Source organism: Gnatocerus cornutus, chromosome 2 (genome assembly GCF_029298725.1).
Source record: "Gnatocerus cornutus isolate USDA-ARS CGAHR chromosome 2, icGnaCorn1.1, whole genome shotgun sequence".
NCBI classification, from domain to species: domain Eukaryota; kingdom Metazoa; phylum Arthropoda; class Insecta; order Coleoptera; family Tenebrionidae; genus Gnatocerus; species Gnatocerus cornutus.
Window position 1 is genome coordinate 9,538,240 of NC_142234.1, and position 22,999 is coordinate 9,561,238.

The following is a 22,999-nucleotide window of genomic DNA, read 5'->3' on the forward strand; positions in this document are numbered from 1 at the left end:
GGTTCGAACCCAATACGGGGCAGGTGCCAGGTGTCAACTGTGATGTAATTTACTTGGAGCATGTAATGACAGGCATTATAATTCAAATACTGGGATGGGGGCGGCGTCACCGAATTTCAGACGTGGAGGCGCGGTTACACGTGTACATGGATGAAAACAATGAGGAAAAATGTGACGGATGTGTAGTGATCGACAGTGGGCGAGGCGTAAGTTTTTTAGTTTTTGAAAATGGGAATGAATACATTTTCGGTTGATATTATTATTCCATTATGCATTTTTAAAATTCCCTGTTATTTCTGGCGACGTGGGCACCTCCAGGCATCCCATTTTGTCGCTCACTCCGACAAGAGAAGCAAATAAATCGTCCAATTAATTCCGACGGCGGAAACGGCAACATCTCCGATTTGCTGCGAAGAATTTTAAGCTGTTTTTCGTGTGTGGGCACTCGATCGCATTGCAAACATCTGATTTAATTTGTCGAGCAAGTCCCAATTTCCGGCGCTGAGAACGATTCAGCACTTTATTAATATGTCGTAAAGCGTTCAGGTTGCTGTTTCGATTATATTTAAGACTTCCGTCACGGACACTTCTTGTTGGAATCTCTATTTACATCTGTCCCGATCGCCGGGCTTGTTGACAGAAATAAACTGACAGAGTTTTTGGGGCCCGGCAAACAGATTTTATGGTTCTGTGAAAACACTGAACAAATAGTGGGCCAGGGTGATTGCCGAAGGTCAGAAAAAGGACCAAGTCATTTCTCTTTCAACGGTTAGTTTTTACTATTGTCTGAAATTTTATTAGGGCATAAACATCCCTGACGATGGTAAACAGACGGATAAACAAAATTCGAAATGGAGCGTTTTTCGAGTGTGACAAATGGAGCCCCTGTGACGCATATTGGGACAAATTTGTTTTATGTGCTACATATTTTAAAATAGCATCCCTCGTAAATCACTTTGTATTTCAAACTATAAAGTATAGTTACACTGAATAAAAGTGGAGTTGCAAAAAACTCAATTATTCAAAAGACTTCAGGTCGATTTCGTACTATTTTGCATCTCAAATTACTATGTCCCGACAATGTTGCAATTTTGTACTGAATTATGACCTGGCGCTGTTAAAAATTGAGTCAAATCCAGTCGTGACTGCAGCTGGCGTTGCTTACCACCTTGTTTATCTTGTAACTTCTTCTAAAAGCCTTTTGTAACCAAGGCGGATTTTACGACGTGGTGTATGAAATGTTAACAGAAAGGGGTTAAAAATACAATGGATTTGTTCCAAGATCAATATCATATATCGTCAATTTATTCATTTAAAGTCTCCATTACATGTGAATTATTGATGTCGTTTTATGTAGCGGATAACTCCAATGAATGGAGACATTAAAAATTTGGTAAGGTTTATCAAAACATGATAATATGTCATTCCACATTCCCATATTGACGTATTCATGTTTGTGTGACAAATATACAACATTTTATTGCCCCTCATTCGACTCGACAAATATGAAATCGGGAAATACTTTCGACATTAGTTCATCGCTTTTTCTCATAAGATGCTTCGCATAAATAGCAGAGATCGATTTTTAAGCAGCAACATTGCATTGTATGCTCACGAAGAATCTAAATTCCACATTCACGACTCCGTAAATAATGTTGTAATATGGCAGACGTTTATTGTAATTCTTGGAAATTTATTCATACCATATTCGTTTAAATTACATTTTTATTTATGATGATGGCGACTTTTCCCTACTTTTATTTCTCTGTTGCTGCTCTAAAAGTAATAACATTTTGTGTATTGTATGTTTATACTCCGTTTTACGAAATGACTACTCTTTTGTAATGAACGAAGCTTTGTTTCATGTTATTTTGCAGAACGAGCTGTTGAATTTAGCGAACGTGTTGCATTTTTCAAATTGTTTCTTTGACAATTGTCCCTCCAATTTTTGTAGGCGTCGATTTAAATAAAATGCACCTCATCAACCTTCGTTTCATTCAGAAACCACCCCGAAATTTCGGTTTTGCCTACCCCATTTTTCGTGCCTATTTCCACCCACTTTTCACTCCCAGAAATCATATCTACAGCCTTCCATCACTTTGACACCAATTTACCAACTTCTTGTCGACATCACCGAGGGATCCCTGCCATTACACGCACGTGCTGTCAAACCATCGAACACGCGCCACCGGCTACAGCCGAAGCGATCGATGCATTTCCTGGTTTTAACGATCAGTGGCGGAGTACAAATCAGCTGCTATTGTTCGCAACATAAAATAATGCACCGCCACTGATTGCATTATTCTGATTGGGCGCATTGAAGGCGATTCGCAACGGGAGGGGGACAATGGGGGCCGTGACAAAATCCCGGAACATGAACAGCCGAGTGAAAATGGGAAATAATACAGTAACGGGCGCCGTAACGAAGTTAATTGAAATTTTAATGAAACGGGAACATAATAACATAATTACAATTAATCACAAATATTTGTGCGTGTCTGAGGCGGAAGGGTGAAAGAATCCGGGATGCTGGATTAATTAATTCCGGATTGGGATGATCGTGTGTAATTTCCGGGAAACGATAGGTTTTTTTGGAAATATGTAGAAGAACTCTCGCCTGTGGGTTCGTTCTTTTAATAGTGAGTTACTAGGGAATTTTTATTTTTGACAATTTGAAAAAGACTCAAAGCTTTCGTTTGAGCTTTATGACTTCAGTGAGCAAACAGATTCGGGAAATTAACTCCCATAAATCCACCTTTCGTGGAAATTTATTGCTCCGTTTGCACTCTCGAGGTGTTCTTTTCCATTTTCCTATGTCAGCTTTCAATAAAAGCTCGCAAAGCTCCACGTATTCAAATTTCCCTCGCTTGTAAATTTAGTGTCATCGACACCGGCTTTGCACAAAATACGAGAGGAGGACACATAAAGAAAGCTAAAAGTAATTATTACTGTTATTATTATTGTCAGAATGAGGAGTTTACCCCCATTTCATGCTTCTAGCTCTTAATAAAAGCTCATAAAGCTCCACGGAGGTATTTCAATTCCCTTCTTAGGGTCCAAAGTTAATGTCGGCGATAAGAGAACTATGCGCGAAGACGCAATAACAATCCTATTTGACGTTTCATCTAGTAACTATTACCGAAGCTTTCAAAGGAAAACGATGAAAAGCTTTCCAATAGTACTTTCAACTTTGTTTAGTCTTCAAAGTTTCCCTGTATTAAATTCAGACTTCCCCAAAGTGTAAAAATTCATCTCCAAAACGTTTCAGAACACCATAACAATAAAATCAATTATTATCGCCCCCATAACTCCGTCTCAGCCCCCTCATTTTTTTCCATTTCCCCAACTTTCAATAAACCCCGCGAAACTGCACATATCCTCCGAACGACCCCCACATAAATCTCGTTTCTTTAAACTCCCGAAATCTGAGCCGATGCTCCCTATGGCCACTTAGGGAAAGAAAATTTGCATTTAACGCGGAAATCGCTCGCTCGATCGGCTTTTAAGCGCCGTTACGGTTTCATAAAACGTCTACCTTATGTGACAATAAACTGTGATTTTGATGGTGTAATTGAGTTTTACAGCGACGTTCATAAAGTGCTGTTAACAGACTATCATTTGTGGACATGACCAGGGGTTTAATTGAGTAAGCGATTTAGTTCGAACATTTGTCCAAACAGAATGGGAAAGGAGAAATGCACCTGAGCCGCCTCTTGGGATAGAAAACTCGATAATGTGAAGACAGATGGGGTCCGTACCTGAAACAAAAAAAAAAGGGTTTAGTTTCTCCGAAAGCAAAAAAGTTTGGTGAAATTATTTTCAAAACATGATTGATGGCCAAAATAAAGGCACCAAATTTTCCACTAGTTTTAAAGCGGTTTTAAGCATATCAAATCAAATGTTGTTCCTATTTCTTCTTAGAACTTGAAAGACCAAGTGGTAACGAATTCAAAAATTTTGATCAAATTTTTGTTCCTTTTTGTAAATTTTCGGTGGAAACCTGCACGTTGGGGGTCCCAAACCTCAGTGGGATGATTTGTGAAACGATCGTACAAAAAGCCACTTTATCGTTTGTATCAATGTGCACGGGGGTACCCTCGTGGCGCCGCCATCTTGAATATTTAACGAGCTACGCGGGGTGCATATTTTATACGAACTTAACGTAATGCGGTTAAGATTAGCCCAGAATTTAAATATTTCTCTCTGTGTATGGAATTTTGTGATTCAGCGCTATAATCTGGTTAAGAGAAAGGGTGGAACAATCTGTCGAAAACTACATATCTTCCCTGTTTCTTCTCTGCTTTAATTGGTAGTTTCTTCACGTGCCATAAATCTCTTTGAAAAATGAGGCCATCCATTTGAACACCGAACCTCTGCATAATTATCCCAACAGACAAGTAATAAAGTTATCCGAAAGTCTGAAATCTTCTTAAAGTATTTCCTAATAAAGACTCCGATAAAACCGTGTCTTTATTAATGAATCCCTCGCATTTCTTGGTACGTTCTAACTTAATTACTTCCAATCGGGCTTAATTAATGCTTACAAATTTCGACACCGCGTTCGACGTTCGTTAGTGACAAGTGATATCGGTCACTTGTTGGATTACCAACATTTCTCGTTTTACGTTATTTGTTCCGTTGCTCTAAGCCTTGGACATAATATTTGACATTTTACTAGTGAAATCCTATTAGATGGCATTCCCTGTTCGGTGTAATCCTGTCCGAAGGGTCGCCAGACCTCCTCTTCCCCATTATATCCGAAGAAGAGGGTGCGTGTAGCACGGTGTGTATTCGCCAAGACGTAATAACAGAGCCAGCAGTCTAATTTATAGTCGAACATCCGGTTACCTCAATGCTCGTTTTGCGCTCTAGGTAGATTCCCCTTGGGGTTATTTTCGCTTAAATTGCACATGGTAATTCGTTTTGCAGAGAAAGCGGATTTTCTACCAGTGTGCCTTCGTAAATTGTCCGTTGCACTCTTCTTTTTTCTTTGGGGGATGCTTTGGATTCGACGCAAGTCGATAACCAAAATAAATAGTATAAACAGACAAAACTAAGTGCATTAAATCTTCTATTTCAACTTCACAGAATGTTGAGCAAGAAACTGCGTGACTGAACTGGTTTGAATACTAGAGGAATTAAATCTGTGATACACAGATCTTTTTTGGACATCATTCATTAAAAGAAACTAGAATTTCAACTAGAAATTTTCGGAGCTAGAAGCTGTAGAACATCAAAGAAACACGTAAATATCTACTCGTTACGACTTTATTGTCGTGAAATGATACATTATTCAGCATCTCCCGCACCCACCACTTCGGGATCGCGCTTTCCTATTTCTTTGAAGACCCCCTCCATATTCCGAAAAACAGGATTGCATGGGACAATTCTGATTTGCCTGCTGGAACGAACCCGCGTAATTCATACCGGCATCAAAGCCTTGTCCTTGGTTCATCTGAGGAAAACACGGCTGCATGGGACAATTCATGTTTCCGGCAAATTGTCCTCGGCCAAACATCGCCTGGTTCATCATCTGTTGATCGTATCCTGCCGATTGGGGTCTTCTGCATACATCCTCTATCTTCATCGATTTCCCTTTCTTCGCTTTCCTATACCTATACAATGATTGTCCATCTTTGTCTTTGAACAACACTGATTTGTCGGACATGTTCATTTGAAATTGAGTGACTATCATTTTTCCATAGCAAGATAAACGGATATAAATTGCGATTTGGCCCACTTGCTTTCCTTTGGAGTCCACGAGGACGTAGCGATCTTGCAGGATTTTAGCAACGGTGTTTTCGCTGCTGCAAATGAGATCGAGGAATTGTTGAAGAATTGAAATTGTAGCGCTGCCGATACAGGTTCGGTCGGGTTGCCATCCTGGAGGCATTCGCTTAAACACGCAAACTATGATGTCGAAACAGTTGACGGCTTTCTGGGCTTGAGGAGGGGTCAACGAGAAAAGACATGATTTTCCAGTTTTGGCGCTGCAATTTTCTCCGAATTTACGACCACTGGAGAAATCACCAACACAGACATCCAATGGCTCGTTATCAAGAAACTTGAAAGAAACGCAGAGTTCTCCAGGGTTCACGCAATCGCATACCGTATCCATGACCACATCGTCGACTAAGAACTCCAAGAGAAAGAGGTTTTCTGTTGATAGATTGGCCATTTTACTGAAATTTTGACGCAATTTGGACCGAAAACGAGGTGACAATGACGTGTTGACAGCGAAGCTGACTATATTTTTTTAGATGGGACCTTCATCCATTAATTTGAATGGGTGAACCGCAATATATCTCTGCATTGTCTGTCTGTGGTTGACGCCCTCTTGGAAGCCGCTCAGCTCACACATGTCCGTATTATTGCGATGCAGAAAAGCGACATGCGATTGGCGTTCCCTCGCACGCACTGTCAATAACAAGAACACAGCAACTTGAGCCCAATTCAAATATCCCGTCTGAATAATTCATGCACTTTCCAATACGGATATTGTGTTGCTTTCAACTTTTCTTGAGAATTATTGAAAGCGCAAGCACCTGTAATCGAGTTACAGCAGGAGGTGCGACCGCAGCAGGAACTTCCGTTTTTGAAAACAATATGAGATTTATGAGGAACCTGGGAGTTACCTGGAAATGAGGACCACCTGTCCAGGGTAGATGACTGTATCTTTTGTGGATGTTGCGAACAGATGTGATAAGGAACGTTTACGGTAAATGATGAACGACAATGGACCCTTATTTCGAGTCATGGTGGATGGGTTTCTTCAAAAGAGGTGATTGGGTGCGTTTTTTGGCTATATGGGTAGATTTTATCACAGACTGCAGCTGGTGACGCCAGATAAACATAGAATAGCAATTACCAACTTCAGGCATGTTATGTTTAGTGACACAAATGGTCCTTATTTTGGCACGTCCTCTCTTAATTTTACGGAACTATACTAATTTAATATCGCTTAAGCTGATGATGCAGGGTTGGAAGTTATCCGTGATAAATGCGTTATTAATTACAAAGTGCCGAGCCGTTACCGATAATAAATGACGTAGGATAGAGACTATGCAATTAAGCCTCGAGGATGGGCCACTAATAACTGTTTCACCTGCGCCCGGAAAGCTCGCACACCGTCAAAACTGCCGCCAAATCTGAACAATTCCGCCGAAATCCTTACATTAAAGTTCCGGTTTGTTAGTCCAACAAACGAGATAATTTTTATTGTTGATGGCTGATTGCTTTACAAATATTGGCCGATAGTGCGTTATCGGTCATAGCGATAAGGACGACGTAATTAGCCGTCAAATGCAGGGATTATACCGGAATTCTGAAAAGGGCACAAATGCAGAAATTGTCCTGTAAAAATTTCTTAATTTGGGAAAATTGAAATACATTGCAACTTCCACAACATTGTGAAGAATTTTTTAGGTCATTTGACATGTTAGCATTGCGAACACAGCTCGGTACTTACAGTAACAGTGCTTTCTCAAGTATTCTCACTGCACTCTGATTATCACTAAACAAAAAACCCATGGGACCTCTTTTCCTGTCGCCCGACCACATTACGCGCCAAATAAAGAAGTTTCCATACACCGGCTTTAGCAAATACTGTTTATAAATTATTGCCGATTTTGCTTCCTCCTCCATCCGATCGAACCTCCCATTATCTGGATTTATCAACCGTAAAAAGTGATTCTCCGTACCTCTAATCCACAAACCGAACTCCCGGCAGGTATCCTCTCACCCCCCAATTTGTTTCATTAGCCCTCCCCAAATTAAAATCCCCGTTACGAGGGTCTCGTAAAAACGCGTCGGCTCTCCCTTTGATGTCCGCCCAAGACTCCACATGCATATTTTATACAATCACTCGACTTGTTCAACTTTACTCTCTTGATCTAAAAATACGCCAGAGGATGTACGCTCCGAGGCGCAGTTAAAATAATTAAATTGGTTAGTCGAATTTATGGGACGAGATTGAAACGGGCGTCCCTCGTATTGACGCGATAACGGGACGGAAATGAGAAAGCGATAAGATGAGGGGCGCAAATGGACCGGGATTAAGTTACTGGGGAAAGTGCAGGTGCCAAATAAGAGCGATGGAAAGTGAGAATGTTGAGTTTTTTGGGGTTGAAACTATATTTCGTGGTGTCTGGTGACTATTTCATGGGAATATTTCCCTCAAATTTGAGAGTCTCTTCACGCGATGAGTAATTCAGGCGTCTGGTGACTGCAGAAGATAGTGTCAAGTTGTTTTATGTGAACAGATAGGAGGCCAAGACGATTCATTAATTTGGGCCTTAATTGCAGTGAAAGTAGACTCCCCTTTGATCGGCGCGTACTCAAGGTACTTGATAAATTGCCTCTTGTACCTACAAAATTAATAGTGTAAATCATGAGAACAATCGGAAAGTTATGGAGGTTTTATTGAGGCTCCTTGTGTTTCTCGTCCATCATGAATATGGTAATGTCACAGGATCCCCTCGATTATCAATATCCGTGCGTCAGGAATATTTCCGTTTGATGTTGGCAACGTCTTGAAAAAGATGGGGTCACACCGCAATCAAAGGGCGTCAAGAATGATGATCCCCGTACCCAACCGGGAATTTATTCACCGTTACGCAAGCTTGATAATTAATCAAACATTCCAATGACAGTTGTTGTTGATGGGCGAAATAATAGGCCCTCTTCGAGCGACAAACACGTGTCATTGTTCTTCACCGTTAGCGATCGCGGAATGATTCCCAATAATACTGCTGCAGCCCTTCGAACAATAAATTCCCTATTAGGAGCCCATTAGCTTTCAGGACGGAATCTGAAATATCGATCGGTCTATTGTTTTCATTGTACTACACGTTAATTACCGTTATAATAAAAGCAGCAACCTGCTGATTATGAAGGCATTAATACACATTAAGCGCTTATTTCGGCCTGGGCGAGTCTAATGTGTTGTTACCTTTGAGCACGCGATATTAATTTATTATTTAGCGAAGCCTCACATCGACGGTTTTCAATCAGGGAAAACGATAATTAATAGTGCTAGGGGCAATTCCGAATTTATGATGTTAACGGGTAGTTTGACGGATGACACCTGGTGCCGACGACGGCTTTCAAGAGCAGTCATAACACTCTTGCCTAAAAGGAGTCAATTCCCTCTCCAGACGAAATTCCTGGGCAGTCACCACCAAAAATGCACTGTTAACACGTTTTGTCGTTACGAAATTGCAAGCCGTCTGTTGGTTTGGGTCGTAAACTTACGACAATTAAGCTGGTGCAACGTGAGACGTGGGCAGAAGTCCGCATTTCCTGTAAAAGCAGAAAATTTTCTTGTTTCATTTAAATGTTAATTATAAGACTTGTCTAGGTGATGAAAAGGAAGTTGCGACTAAACACAAGTTTAAATTTGATTCCTGCTGGAAAAACAGATACACCCTGGCACTTTTGCTCCACCACCTGAGTCGCAAGAAAATTCCCCATTAATTCCCTTGTCCAGTTTCCCGGATGCTGACCTCCCGGAACCCAACCACGGAAAGCTCTTAGGGCTATTAGTCTGCAACAAGCGGCGGTCTCTTGAAAACCGCTGAGCCGGCGACGGACTCAAGTAGATAACTACTGTGCCATGCGAGCAGCTCTTGTAATTCATGGTTTGCTTCCCAGAAGTTGTAATTAAGCGCGTACAAGTCGATTCGACCTATAAACATGTCGTGAACCGCTTGGCGGATTTTCGATGCAAGCAATGCCTTCGCGAATGATAAATGAAGGAACGACGATCGTGATTCAAAGAGAGAAAGGCTAATGACATGCTAAACAGCAAGATCTCTTCTTTAGCGGCTTTGTTGTGGTCATCACTCAAACGGAAGAAGGTAGATAAGGAAGGCAGACTCAGCTTACGCATCAAGAATTGGTGATGGAGGCTCCATGGGAATGAAATGGTTTGAGGAAATGTGTGGTTCCGGTAACGAGTTCTTACATTTGTTTTCGTCTTCACTACACCATTAAAACTAATCTTGTGATCTTGATCTACGGGTGCAAGTCACATGTGTTAGATCATGATTAAGATCATATCAATTCAAGGTCTACAACGCAACACGGAATTAGAATTTGCTTATTATTGATTGATTCGAATCAATGGGCATATGAGAACAGAGTTCCTCGAATTGTAAAGCATGTACATTGTTTATTAGCTTCATCTACTGCTGCTGGCTATACTCTAAAGCAGTCTAATGCACAATACTAAAACTTTCTCTATTTTAAAAAGCCAAAACACTTGTTAACAAAGAGATTGGTAGCTGCAGATGCTTTTGAACCTAAACCTCATTTTTCCTGCAAAGATTTTTTGTGAGCTCTATGATTGGTTGTTCAACAGAGTGAGTTACATAATGCTGACTTTTTTAAACCCCTGCATATCCTGCGAAATGTCAAACAAGGACTGTCACATTTGTAATCAGTAATAAACTTGTTTTTATTATTTTCAGTGCAGATTAGTACATATTTTATTATAACTTATAATCATTATATTTTGTGATTACTAAAAAACTTATCAGTTGCTTGTGGAGCCATCTATTAATCAAAATTGACATGTATCCATTACAGGTATCTAACCTACCCCTTTCAAGTTCTGCTGATTTGCTTGTTTCTAAATCCATAAATTCTTTGCAGGAAAAATTACGTTCAGTATGTAAATAAAGCCTAGAATAGACTTGAGACTAGGAACAGTACTGTCCAACTGAAACTTACGCGAGATTTCTCGCAAATCTATTTCCGTCTTAACTGCGAAAAGCAAAACTCTAAAAATTGTAACGATGTAGACACTAAAAATTGCACTAAAGCAAATAAACGTTTAACTTTAATTTCTGGCTAAATTCCGGAGAAACAATTGGCGAGATAATAGTATAACTATGCAAGTTAATTAAAAGTTGTTAAATTGAATAAGAAGTGGTGCTAAGGGCAGCCGGAGAGCTTAATTTTCATTCATAATAATTAGAATTTAAGCCGCGTTATCGGCTTATGTTGTGTTACTACTCTGGACGAAAAGGGTAAACAATCTATTATTACTTATCACCACGCATAATTAAATCCTTTATTATAAAAATAACTTATTCATGGATCACAAATTCTTGACGCCACTTTATCTTTTTCATTAATTTAACCACTTTCAAAATCCGTCTGAAAATAGGTCAGTTCCTCTTGGAACCATCATTTCTCCTAATTCTTCCGTTTCCTCCTTCGTCGAACTCAATTAATAACCTAGAATTACGAACTTACTCGCTCCGATACCTGCGAATGCGTTCAGTTCGCTATCGTTCGCAGTAATTGGCCTTAATGTGTCCAGAATTAATTAGCTTAATACACCATCAACGAAATTGCCGGAGCATAAAATTATACACCCATATATCAGGAGTTAATTTCTTAATGTAATCCGATCTCGTGGTGTACATTACTACAGCGATCAGATCCTTGCACGGAAAAGTCGTAAGAACCCGGCAAAAAAGTACCTAATTATTTTTCGACCGGTCCCAAAGAACCAGTCGTACAACGTGAAAGTCTGCACTTAAATTGAATGTCTTGTGGCGTTGTTGGAACATCAAGGATTTTTACGGTCGAAAATGGACGTGGAGGATCTAAAGTTGGAAATCACTGTGCCGCTCGCGAAGACTGTCAACACAAGCTAGTCGTCGATTCCCATCGCTTTACAATACAAAAATAGAAAAAATCTTTTGTCAACTTGGACAATAGGCTTCCTGGTCTGTTTTACAAAGCAAAACCCAAACAAAACGCAGCATTTGTTTTGTAGATAATCCCGTGTTTTGAACTCCTAAACTACGTGTCACAGTGATAAAGTCGCCACAAACGAAATTAACACCGTTATGTAATCTAATAATTACAGTTGACACGTGTTTCGGTTCAACACAATAAAGTTCATTTTCAATGGTTATTTAAATTCGTTCCGAAACTGTACGTCACCTCGTTTTCATTTGAATTGTTAATTCACACGAAATGTGAACGATCTACTGATGCTACTAAATATAAAATGGTTATGGCAACGGTCGTTCATCGCGGGAATTTGTTCGAAATGATTGCCTCCAGATGTCCCTTTTAATGGCTTGCATCTTATGAAGAAAGTTGTTAACACGGAGGCGATACGCCCTAGAACGTGCGAACGCAGCCACCGGAAAAGTCTAGTCAGCCGTGGATCAGGTATCGGGAACACGTGACCACGGCCAACTGGGATACGGTCCATGGGGAGCATAGCTCTAATATATCACCAATTTGAATGAAACCAATTCATCGAACAAATGTGGGGGAAGTCTGAAATCAGAGACTCAAAGAAGAACTATGAAATTTGATCTTGCAGTATCCGAATTTAACGACAATTAAACACTTCAGATTTTCAGTCGGTAATTTGTCAGGTTTTGGGTTCATTTTCCCAAGCCTTCGAAATTACGTTAATTTCGACTCGTAAAATGCTATACATATTTAAATTAATTTCGTTTTGAGTTTCACAGGTCGTAATAATTTCTGGTAATTATTTTCATCTTTTTATTTTAGCTTGCTACGTATTTATGATTACTGACATTTTGGGTTTAACTTTTGCACTCTAATTTGACGTGCATCGCTTCAGAAGATCCAATCAACCATGTTTTGAAATTACCCTTTTATCTAAAATTACATTGTATACTCGAACAATGTTTCAAAAATGAAGATTGTCAATTACGACTGATCAATCCGTGAAAAAACGGTTGTAATTCGTCAATTGCACGCTCTGTCATTACAATGAGAATCTGATTGGCCAGGTCAGCAAATTAGCGTATGCTATCAGTCAAACTTAATAGGCTAAATAATTGGCGCAATTCTCGCACGCCACTGGTTTAGAAAACAATCCACTCCGCTTAGATTTAATTTACGGTTCAATTACTCGCAGTATTAAGTCCAATTAGGCTCATAAAATCCGCTGTTTATTCGTTCCGAAACGCTTGCCGGCCCCTGCATACAATGTAAATCAGGTAGGTAAAACGGCCACGCTTTCAATTTTTTCTCGGACATTACAGTCAATTGTTCGATATTCCAAGGTAATCCGGATTCGATTGCTACTCTTCTCCACCCACTCGACAATAAACAATGGACAGTCTGCCCGGCTACCGTTGATATAAATCCGTTCGTAATCCTATATGGTCGTATCTCAGATCTGTCCCATGTATCCATTTACATACTATACAGGCGGTTCTGTAATTAATTAGACGAGATAAAAAAGGGAGGTGATGGGCGGATTTATGGAGGAATTTCCAAAGTTCGGAAAGCGATAACAATGGCTCATAAATTTGAACCAAGGAAACTAGCGACTAATTAGCGAAAGTCAAAGATCGGACCTTCACCGGATAATTAGCGAAAGATGTTTCGTCATTTCGTTTCGGATTACATCCTCGATTCTTCGCTCCCACAATAGCGGCATTCGTGACGATTGATTGAATGGATTTCTTTCCTCGGGGATGTGTGTACAAGAATGGTGTAATTAGTTCAGCATCATCAAACCGTTCAGATGAATCGGACCCCCAAAGATACTGAAATTTAATTATGGGCTGCGTGTTCTTGAAAATTCGATGTCATCGACTTTCAATGTAACGTGTGTGGCAAGCTTTAGGGGATTTTTCGGAATTAGTCTGCACCTGCTGGTTGTAGAGTCATGCAGAAGAATTAGCAGGAAATGTTGTTCGAAAACATTAAGTGATAGCGACTACGTGATAACACTTCAAGGAAATGCATAGAAACAATGGCAGAAAGTAGGATTTCTTATCATTTTTCTATTCTAGGCTACACTGGAACCTTGGAGGTCGTTCTTCAGGTTTAAAATAAATTCAAACTTTGACATTTCTGTAAAAGTAAAGTAAAAGAAAGTAGGTAACCACACTGCGATAATAATCTGTGATTCTGTGTAAATTTATCGACTTTTCCATGGTCATAAAAACCCAAACAAACCAATCTCTTCGCAAAACACGGTGAACAAATAAATACACAATAGCCGCAATGGCAATATTTACGTCTGCCCTTGTCAATACATCCTCGCGAAATAATCCTTTATCGGTGTACCTTGTGTACATGAGATACACGCTAAGATATCGAAGATAAGATCGAAGATCAGGACAATGGAGCGGGGTGCATTTCACATCCACATAATGCACTAAATGCGTTGGCCGGAATGAGCAAATAAATATCCCGCCACCATAAACCAGACGAACAATGGCCCTCATATAAAAGTCGACTAGATATATGCGACCGTCACGGTTGTTTTAATAACTCACACTGTATACGCACGTTTGTCTCATGTTACTAATTCTAATCTGTATTAAATCAAGCACAAGAATAGGCGTTATACAACTGATAAAATAAACCGGGCGAGGCGACGGTCTTTTAAACAATCGGTAGTGAACGCGGCCCACCCTGATCCGCCGTGGAACGACCTGGGCGGTGGGGTACCAGATGGACATGGGACAGGAAAAGTTACTGTTCGTGTAAATGGGAAATTAAGTGGTGGTTGGGAGGAATAAATCAGGAAGAGTGCGTGATGGGTTGGAAGTTATGGTTCGTTAACGAAAGGTAAATCAAGAGGGAGAAAAAATGGGTTGGTACCCTGGGGACAACACTTGAAAAAGATACAATTTTGTTGTTCACGCAACGTAGTCGAAAACTGGTGCCATTAAATTTGAAGTTTATTTCATAGCTAGTTTCTAGTTGGTCCCACTTTTTCAATTTTTGATTTTTTTCAATATCAATTTGCCAACTTTTGGTCCAAAATTTGCAAAAATGTTAAAAATATGTAAATTAGAATAAGTGCAGTCAGAAGTACATTTTACACCTTACAAGTACTGCTACTACATACTATAATTTATACAGATCACTTTGATAACATTTTTGAAAATGAAATTTGAATACACAAAATTTCTCTCCTCTGGCATACCTATCTATCCATTGTATGTATTATGGAATTGATAATTCGTTTTTTAGATAAGTAAGCAATCATATGCCCGTCTCAAATCATTTAAGAAATTTGTTTATCAATTAATATTTTCGAATTGATTGTTGTTCCACATATTTTTCTCTCCCTGGCATAAATACTTTCGAGAATTATAAAAACTGAAATGAAATACTTTATGTGCAACGTGTGTATAGTGTAGATGTGGTTGAGAATCACTTAAAATTAGAAATAAACAATACATGAACCGTTGTACATTTTCCACAGGTTAGTTAGAGCATTGTGAGTATGGGCCGTTCAAAATTTCTCTCCCCTGGTCGGTCATATTTTCTTGTAGTTGACTTAATGGTGAGAGACTTAAACTCCTGATCAAAAACACTCTGGCGTCGACAAATTGTTTTTAAAATTACGGATTTGGGGAAGGTTTAAAAATTAAAATTTTGAATAATTTTCCTGTACAAAACTTTTTTATTATTCAACTGATTTCATTCGTTTTTAGGGCGTTTGACAGAGAAGAAGATTTTCTTAATCCAGTTTCGATTAAATTTTGCTATATCTATCTATTATAGAGGTCAATACGTTCAGATTAAAAAAAAATCATTCATTTGTTCTAACATGGCAATACATTTCAAAAAAAATTGCCGTTTTTTAATTTTTGGAATTTGTCGAGATACTAAAACCAAGGTAAAATCATCCATTGAAGTTATCTAATTAAATTTAAAAAATTGAATAATTTAAAAAAAATAGGAAACAATTTCTCTCGTAGTATCACTTTTCATTCTTCGTCTGCCTCTGTCACAGTTTTCTGTGGTCGGTAGCCATTACGCTGACTTTATATTCAGGAAGTGTTGCAGCTTAAACTGCTTAATATACATAAGTTAAAATCACGCATGAATTAGAAATAAGCATTTGAACTACTAAATTTGCTATGCACGCCCATTCAGATGCAACGAGACTACTAAAAAATGTACAACACTAAGCGACTCCTCCAATATTAACATGATTTAAACTCTCTCATCATTCCAAGTAAAGCTGAAAAATTAACGGGAAAAGCTCTCATCACTCATGCAAAAAATCCAAACCTCACAATTTGCTCTCCCTCCTTTCATTATAACAAACCATCAAAAACCCACCTCCACCGCCCATAAATACCTAAAACCGTCCCGAATCCACATAGCACTGTTTAAAACAAATTAACTTCGCTACATTAATCCCGCTCTCACTGTTTTATACCCAATTAAACCGGACTGTTTGGCAACGAAATCTTCAAAAAACCCCACCCCAACGTCAACATCCAACTCGCCTTGGACCAGTGTTGATTTCCAGTATTTGTTCGGATAATTTCCTGTTTCCGGGAGGGAAAAACAAAGCGAAGATTTGCCTACGCGGATCAACGGCCGTGTATTGATTTCCCACTGTATTTGATAATACCCTATCAAGTGGTTCGCAAATATTCAATGTAAACACAGCGTGAACTTGGCTTAACGTTATCTGGAGGCCGCATTGATTTACGAGCTTAATTCGTTCCTATTTTCAATTATGTTATTATCCACTTGAGATTGACGTTGTGCGCGAATTTATGTTCCGTTTCTGTGACATTTATATTTGTGTTTATGTCCATATCAATTATTTACACGACTTACAACAATAACGCAATTTTTATTAATTCAGAATCGCTTCGGCGGAGTTTATTGATGTTAACAACGCTTCGAATAACGCGAGATTCTCGACTTTTTTCTATTTTTATTGCCACTATTAGCATTAAATTGTGTAGTTATAGTAAACGTTAATTACTGGAGGCGACGTGTCGGCAATAATAATTGTTTTCTCTAATTAAAAAACTACCTATCCTTGCGTTATTATCAAGTTTGTTAGCTTGTAATCGTTGTTCGCAGTTACCGGGCATAATTTTAAAGCTAATATAAAGCTGTATTTGACGCCGGCAAATGCGGGTGTTATGACATTATATAGTACGTAATAAAAAGCCTGATTTACACGTGTTTTGGATAGAGTCGCCACCGAGTCTGGAATATTTTTGCCAACAATTCCCTACAAACAGCCGTAAATTTGACAGGGAATACAACCGTATAAAGTGAAGTTCGTTCACGACCCTTCGACCACTCAAATGTAAAAATTTAGTAACGCCCAAATTCTAGTAATTTTGGCCTCAAACTATTCGTCACGAACCCACCAAAGTTGTAATTTTCTTATTTTATAGACTATAATATTTGTAATTAGCAGATTTGTGAGGTTTGATTAAATGAATTTCCTGTTAACACGCGAATTATGCTATTTTCAGTTTTGTACTCAACTCGACGACTGATCGCACAGTTTTTAGTGAAACTTTTAGTCTGAGTTTTGTTCTAGATCGGTAAAACTGCTTCACTGAATTAAAGTTTTAGAATCGAATCCTTCCACTGGAATCATATTTTAAAATTATATTACATATTTTATTTATATTATAAATAGTTTCGTATAATTTATTCTAAACTATGTACATATGTTAACAAAGTTATAAATAAATAATAATATATTCCTTTATACTTCTAATTTAGATTAGACCTCGTAACCAAATAGTATTGCCTCTTCAAATTCCGTAAATATTTACTAAAATGTTGGTAACAAAATGTTCCGCTCAAAAAGTAATAAAATAATAATTGACTCTAAGCTTGAAATTTTAATTATCACAGCAAAAGATAAACAACATAAAAATACTTTTTCAATTAAATATCTGTACTTCATACCAGTTAATGAATAAGTAGATAGGTACGTTAACCTAATTTTCTTATTACGATAATTTTTATAAGTATAAACTCAACTCCTGATAATAAAGAAGTTGATGTTATGATTAGTAGTTGCTACAAAGCAAAATTTATAGGGCAGAAGTAGCAATCTCCTTGGATCATTTATATTTACATTGCTTACCACTAGAAAAACGCGATGTTTACAACAGAATATCGATTGCAATAATAGTACATGTTTATATTTTCATTTAACCTACTTTGCGTTTATAATTTTTTTTTCAGTTTCCAATTTCAAATTTATTTTACGCAGGACAACCAAATTTAAACGAATAGATACGCAGCCTCCCCAAATCGGCAGTTTTGTTCCACATCGCCCGTTTAGCATGCACCAGAATTGATAAATATCTCATGACCACTCTATTCCTGTAACTGCATCGGATCGAAGTCTCATTAGTAATTCAAAGCATCAAGAATAGAAACTGCTACCAAAATGCCCTCGAAAAACTCATAACTTATTCACTTCCATTTTAAAATACTCGCTTACAATCCCACCAATAATAATTATACCACGGTCCCATCAAACCAAAGCATGTTTTTCCCCCGTCCAAAGTTGTCCCATTGAATAATCAATGGATTCAATTCATCCCCAATAAATAATTCCCCGGTGTGTGCGTCCACCATATGTTCCACATCCGTATTTTCTATTCATTGGATGCTTTTTTCTCCAAAGCTTCGAGCGGTCATTACATAAAGTACACGTGTACAAATCGAAAGAACGCTAATTGCTGGTGTTATATTACATCTTGATGAACCGATGATTTTCCTAATGAAAATGCTGAATTTATTTATGCGATGTTGGGCTCCAAACGAGATAGTGTCGGATCGTTAGTGTCAAAGCTAATTAAATTATAAAAATTACGAGATAGACGACTGTTCGCGCCATGCGAGGTGCAAACGGGTTCGTAATTAAAATAGCGATGGGGCTTTGTTTTGGGAATGGGTAATTTATGCATGGAGCAATGGACGATAAAGATCTAGAGCTGGAGAATTGGGGAGATAAAGGAAAATTTGTACAAGCGGCAAAAGTAGGTATCGTTTCCATATTTTTCTCCTGCACAATGAGTCAAATGTTTAGCTTGTTTAACTCACTCATTAACAAAACATTATTATTATCACAGTAAATAAAGATAACAAATGAAATGTTATTAAATTTAATTTGAAGAAATTTGTGTCAATGTTTGGTTTTAATAAATCTTCTGGCACGACTGGCAAATTAAATTTTGTTGACCAGTTGTAGTAATTGTATTCCTTTGTGAGGTTGACCTAATGAGTTTTATGGCTACTCGTTGTAATCTTTTGTTTGTTTGGCGAATTGTTTATTGTTGAAAATGTAATCTCGTTGTGTTTTAAATCAAAGCGCGTTGTGCGGTTCGTTTATCGGAGATCGAAAATATGTTTATTTTACATGGAATATGATCATGATGAATAGATGCTGAGTAATGTAATGATGAAGAAATTTTTGGTGCACTAATTTCGTTTCGTTGTTTTAACTTTACTACTTTTGTAACCCATCAAAAATTTTGTAAAACTGTAAAACGGGTCAATAGAAGAAGTTCAAAAATTCTTTTTTTCAGAAACTGGAACAATAAAAAGTTGAAGATGCTGCTATGAAATAAATATGTACTCCAAATATAGAAGTAGGTACATATTAATTTGGTCAAGTACTAAAAACCCCAAAAAATTAAAAAAGCAAGAAAGATGTTAAATAGGTCATTCTTAGAACAATTTTTGCCAGAAGACCACATTCAATCCATTAAAAATATGCTTCGAAAAAAGCGTACGAATGTGTTTCATATGTGTACTTTCAAAATTATAAAATTTTTGGAAAATAAATTTAATAAACCACTATTATTTGGTGATGGAACTGTTTAAATTTACACCAGTTAGTAAATTTTTAATTCAAACATTTTCGAGTGTCCAATTTTTTAATTAGAAATGGTGGAAGCGGCGATTTCTTTAAATAGAAGCAGGTAAATTAAAATAAAATAAAATTTTGAAAACATTGTTTTATTAATAGCCAATCTCATTATTTAATTACAAACTTCATATCTGTGTCCCAGATTTCATTTCCCGTAAATTAATTTCCTTAATAAATTTTTAATAACCACGGTCAATTAAACGTCCGTTTAAATCCACGCGACCCTAATTAATTTAAAATTTGGCGCCGAATCGCACCATGTAGAGCCCCTCTTTTCCATACTTCCCTTCTTGGACTTTATGACAATCCTTATAAAATGGAATAGCCATTCGGACAGACACAAATACGGCTGCAATAAACCCGTCCGAATTTTATGAGAAAATTTTATTCCTTGGCGCAACAGTCCATAAAAATTAGAAAACATAAAAGCCATCGTCCAGTGACCCGAAAGAATATGTTGGAAATCATCTCACCTGTGGCATAAGGGATGGTGCACACAACCACCGTGGAAAAAATGTACAGTATATCCATAGGTGCAATCATTTCCTCAACTTATCGTATCACAACACACTTGCACACATTGTTTTACAAAGGAATCCACTCTTGCACAAGCTGATTGTCACAGGTCACCCCGATATGTGAGCGGGCCTTTAGCACGGCAACTTTGAAACTCACACCCTTATCAACAGTCGCTATTTACATCGCGTGTTAATGTAGCAACGTGACGCGAACCATTCTTACCAACCGTCAGCGCACGACTGAACCAAACTCGGAATTCCACAGGCTGGAGCACTCGCGCATGTGGCTGTGGGCCGATCTAGATGAAAGAAAAATAATAACTCGTTCTGATTTATTTATATTTATTGGGCATATCTCGAATTCATTTATTCCAGAGAAAAACCAAACATATGCAACTTTGCTAATTTTTGGGAGACGATTCAAGAGGGGACCGAATCAAAGCAGCCGTACTCCAGGCATGGGACAATAGAAATTGACACGGGACGTTTTTTCGATAGTTTGTGGGCGGGACAGGACTTTTTGTGGGTTTATTTCATTAATTAGGTGCATGCTAATTGTTGGGGGCGGGACAGCTTCCGAACCGATGGATGGGACTAGGCCAGTAAAAGCTAGGATGATGGGACGGTTTTTTGCTGAAAGACAACATGTGGAGGAGCGGCGAGTGTAAAAGAAACAGTTTTTTATTTATTTGGTTTTGTGATCGAATAATGAATTCGAACAGACCTGGAGTTAGCGGCAGCTGATACTTTGAGATTTGGATTGTTTGTAACGTCGCGTTCACTAAAAGTCTGAATTCGAGTTATCACACTGTAACTGTTTCACTGATTAGCTAATTAATAAAAGAATCTTTAGTCGTTAGACATTCAACTTAACATAAAAGTTGACCTAATTAATTGATTTAGTGGAGGTGCTGTCAGTGTACCAACTGTTTAGTTTGCATTGATTGTCACCAAATAAACAGTAAATTTAAGGGTAGTACCAGTTTAGTTTAATACATATTTTATAGAATATGTTTTTATGTACGACTTTTGAAATTATTATGTTGTTAGTGTCGATAAATAGATATGTTTAACTTTCGATTTCCTCCCATGTGAATGGAGCTACCTTTGAACGAAAGTTGTAAAATTGTAGAAAACAGACCAATTTAATTTTCACATCACCGAATTAATTTTATCGGTCTGAATAAAATAGGTGACATCGAAATTTTCGCTCGTTTTATTCAATTTTTATAGCTTGTCATCAAACATTAATTCGTGTAGTTTAGTGATTCCAAATATACAGAGCTGTGTCGATAACAGCGGATAAAGTGATTCGAAAAAGCCTGTAAAAACTACAAATTTGAAAGTTTAAGAACAAAAGTAAGCGGATAAGATGAATTGAGTAAACATATTCACGTTTTTTGCGGTTTTGCATCTAAACTGAGTCACTTTGTAAATAATGTCCTACATCTCAATTAATTTTTCTAAAAAAAATTATACAGTAAATGATTAGTATAAGAAACATTTATTGTACACAACCTTTGGTATTGTCAGCAAATTTTGTTTTGGTCTTTCAATATAATTAACTGCAGGTCGTAAAAATACCAACATGCCAACATTTTTAATAAATGCAACTTTTTTAAAATTTTGTTTCCATTAAAAAAAAACAAAAAAAAACAAAAATTGTTTTTTTTAAACTGTCAAATTCGGTAATACACCTGTATATTGTTTACATATGTATATGAGCTGTTTCATTTAAAATAAATCATTTTTTTTTTAATAAACAAGTTATACCTAGATTCGGTATAATCGAAATTATCACAAAAATATAAACATATTCATTCGATTGGTCCTGTCTGTCTACTTTTGATCCTTATTACTTTTGTAGCTTTTTATAAAGCTATCATGAAATAAAGTTAGTCAAAATAATTATGACATGACCAAATACAAAGCAAAACTGCTGGTGAAATAAAGTACTTGGATTCCTCACATCAAAACACGCAATTATAATGAACCAACATATTGTAGAATTCATTTTGTTACTTGTGGTTAAAAACTGGTAGGTATGATGTCAACATTGCGATCATACATACAGTAGCCAGGGAATTAATTAAAACATCAAGCGACCTTGCTAAAGAAACAAGAAATGGCAGTACAGAACCATGGCTATGTTGCAACTTGAAATAAACTTTTCAATATCTCGAAAATTCTACGTCATAAAATGTTATTTTTTAAAAATGGATTTTACTAGCAAAGGTTATCAACGTATCGTATCAACTTAGGGAAAAGACGCCTAAATAGCACATTTAAGTTTTTATATACAGAGGAGCAGAATCAATATTGAAAAATATTAAATTGAAAAAGTAAGCAAAGTCTATAAACAGACTTTAAAGAAAGTTATAAGTTACCAACCAACTATAACGAAATGCTTAGACGACTAGCCGCCGTTTGCTTTTTGTTCAATCGATAATGGTGCAATCGGGGCACGCTTACCATAATGAGGTACATACATTTCTAGTTAGAAAACTAGAAAAAATAGGCGCGTGTGATAGTGCTGTTGCAGTTGGTGACACTGAAAACGATTTGTCACCAGCTGACATATCAATAACATACGCTATTTTACTAGGCATGACAGTGCAGCTGTTGCCAACATATCACAAAAAACTTAATTACTTATTTTGATAGCTCGTATTAAGAATAAGAACCAAATTTTCTTTGAAATTTATGTGGATACGCTTCAAGTCCACCTAAAATATTTACAGAAGTGGTGGTGCCAACCTTGGTGAGTCGACACTAACGAGGTGGGAATTTTTAGTCG

At 37.6% G+C, this 22,999-nt stretch overlaps 1 protein-coding gene across 1 annotated transcript in view; it reads right to left on the reverse strand.

The window, feature by feature from the left end:
* robo1 (roundabout guidance receptor 1) overlaps positions 1–20,462 on the reverse strand; it is a 67,741-nt gene extending 47,279 nt beyond the window's left edge. Inside the window, exon 1 of the mRNA XM_088031338.1 lies at positions 20,158–20,462. Within this exon, the coding sequence (XP_087887464.1) occupies positions 20,158–20,227 (70 nt within the window). The 5' untranslated portion in view covers positions 20,228–20,462. The remainder of the gene's footprint in view (positions 1–20,157) is intronic.
* Positions 20,463–22,999: the final 2,537 nt, after the last annotated feature.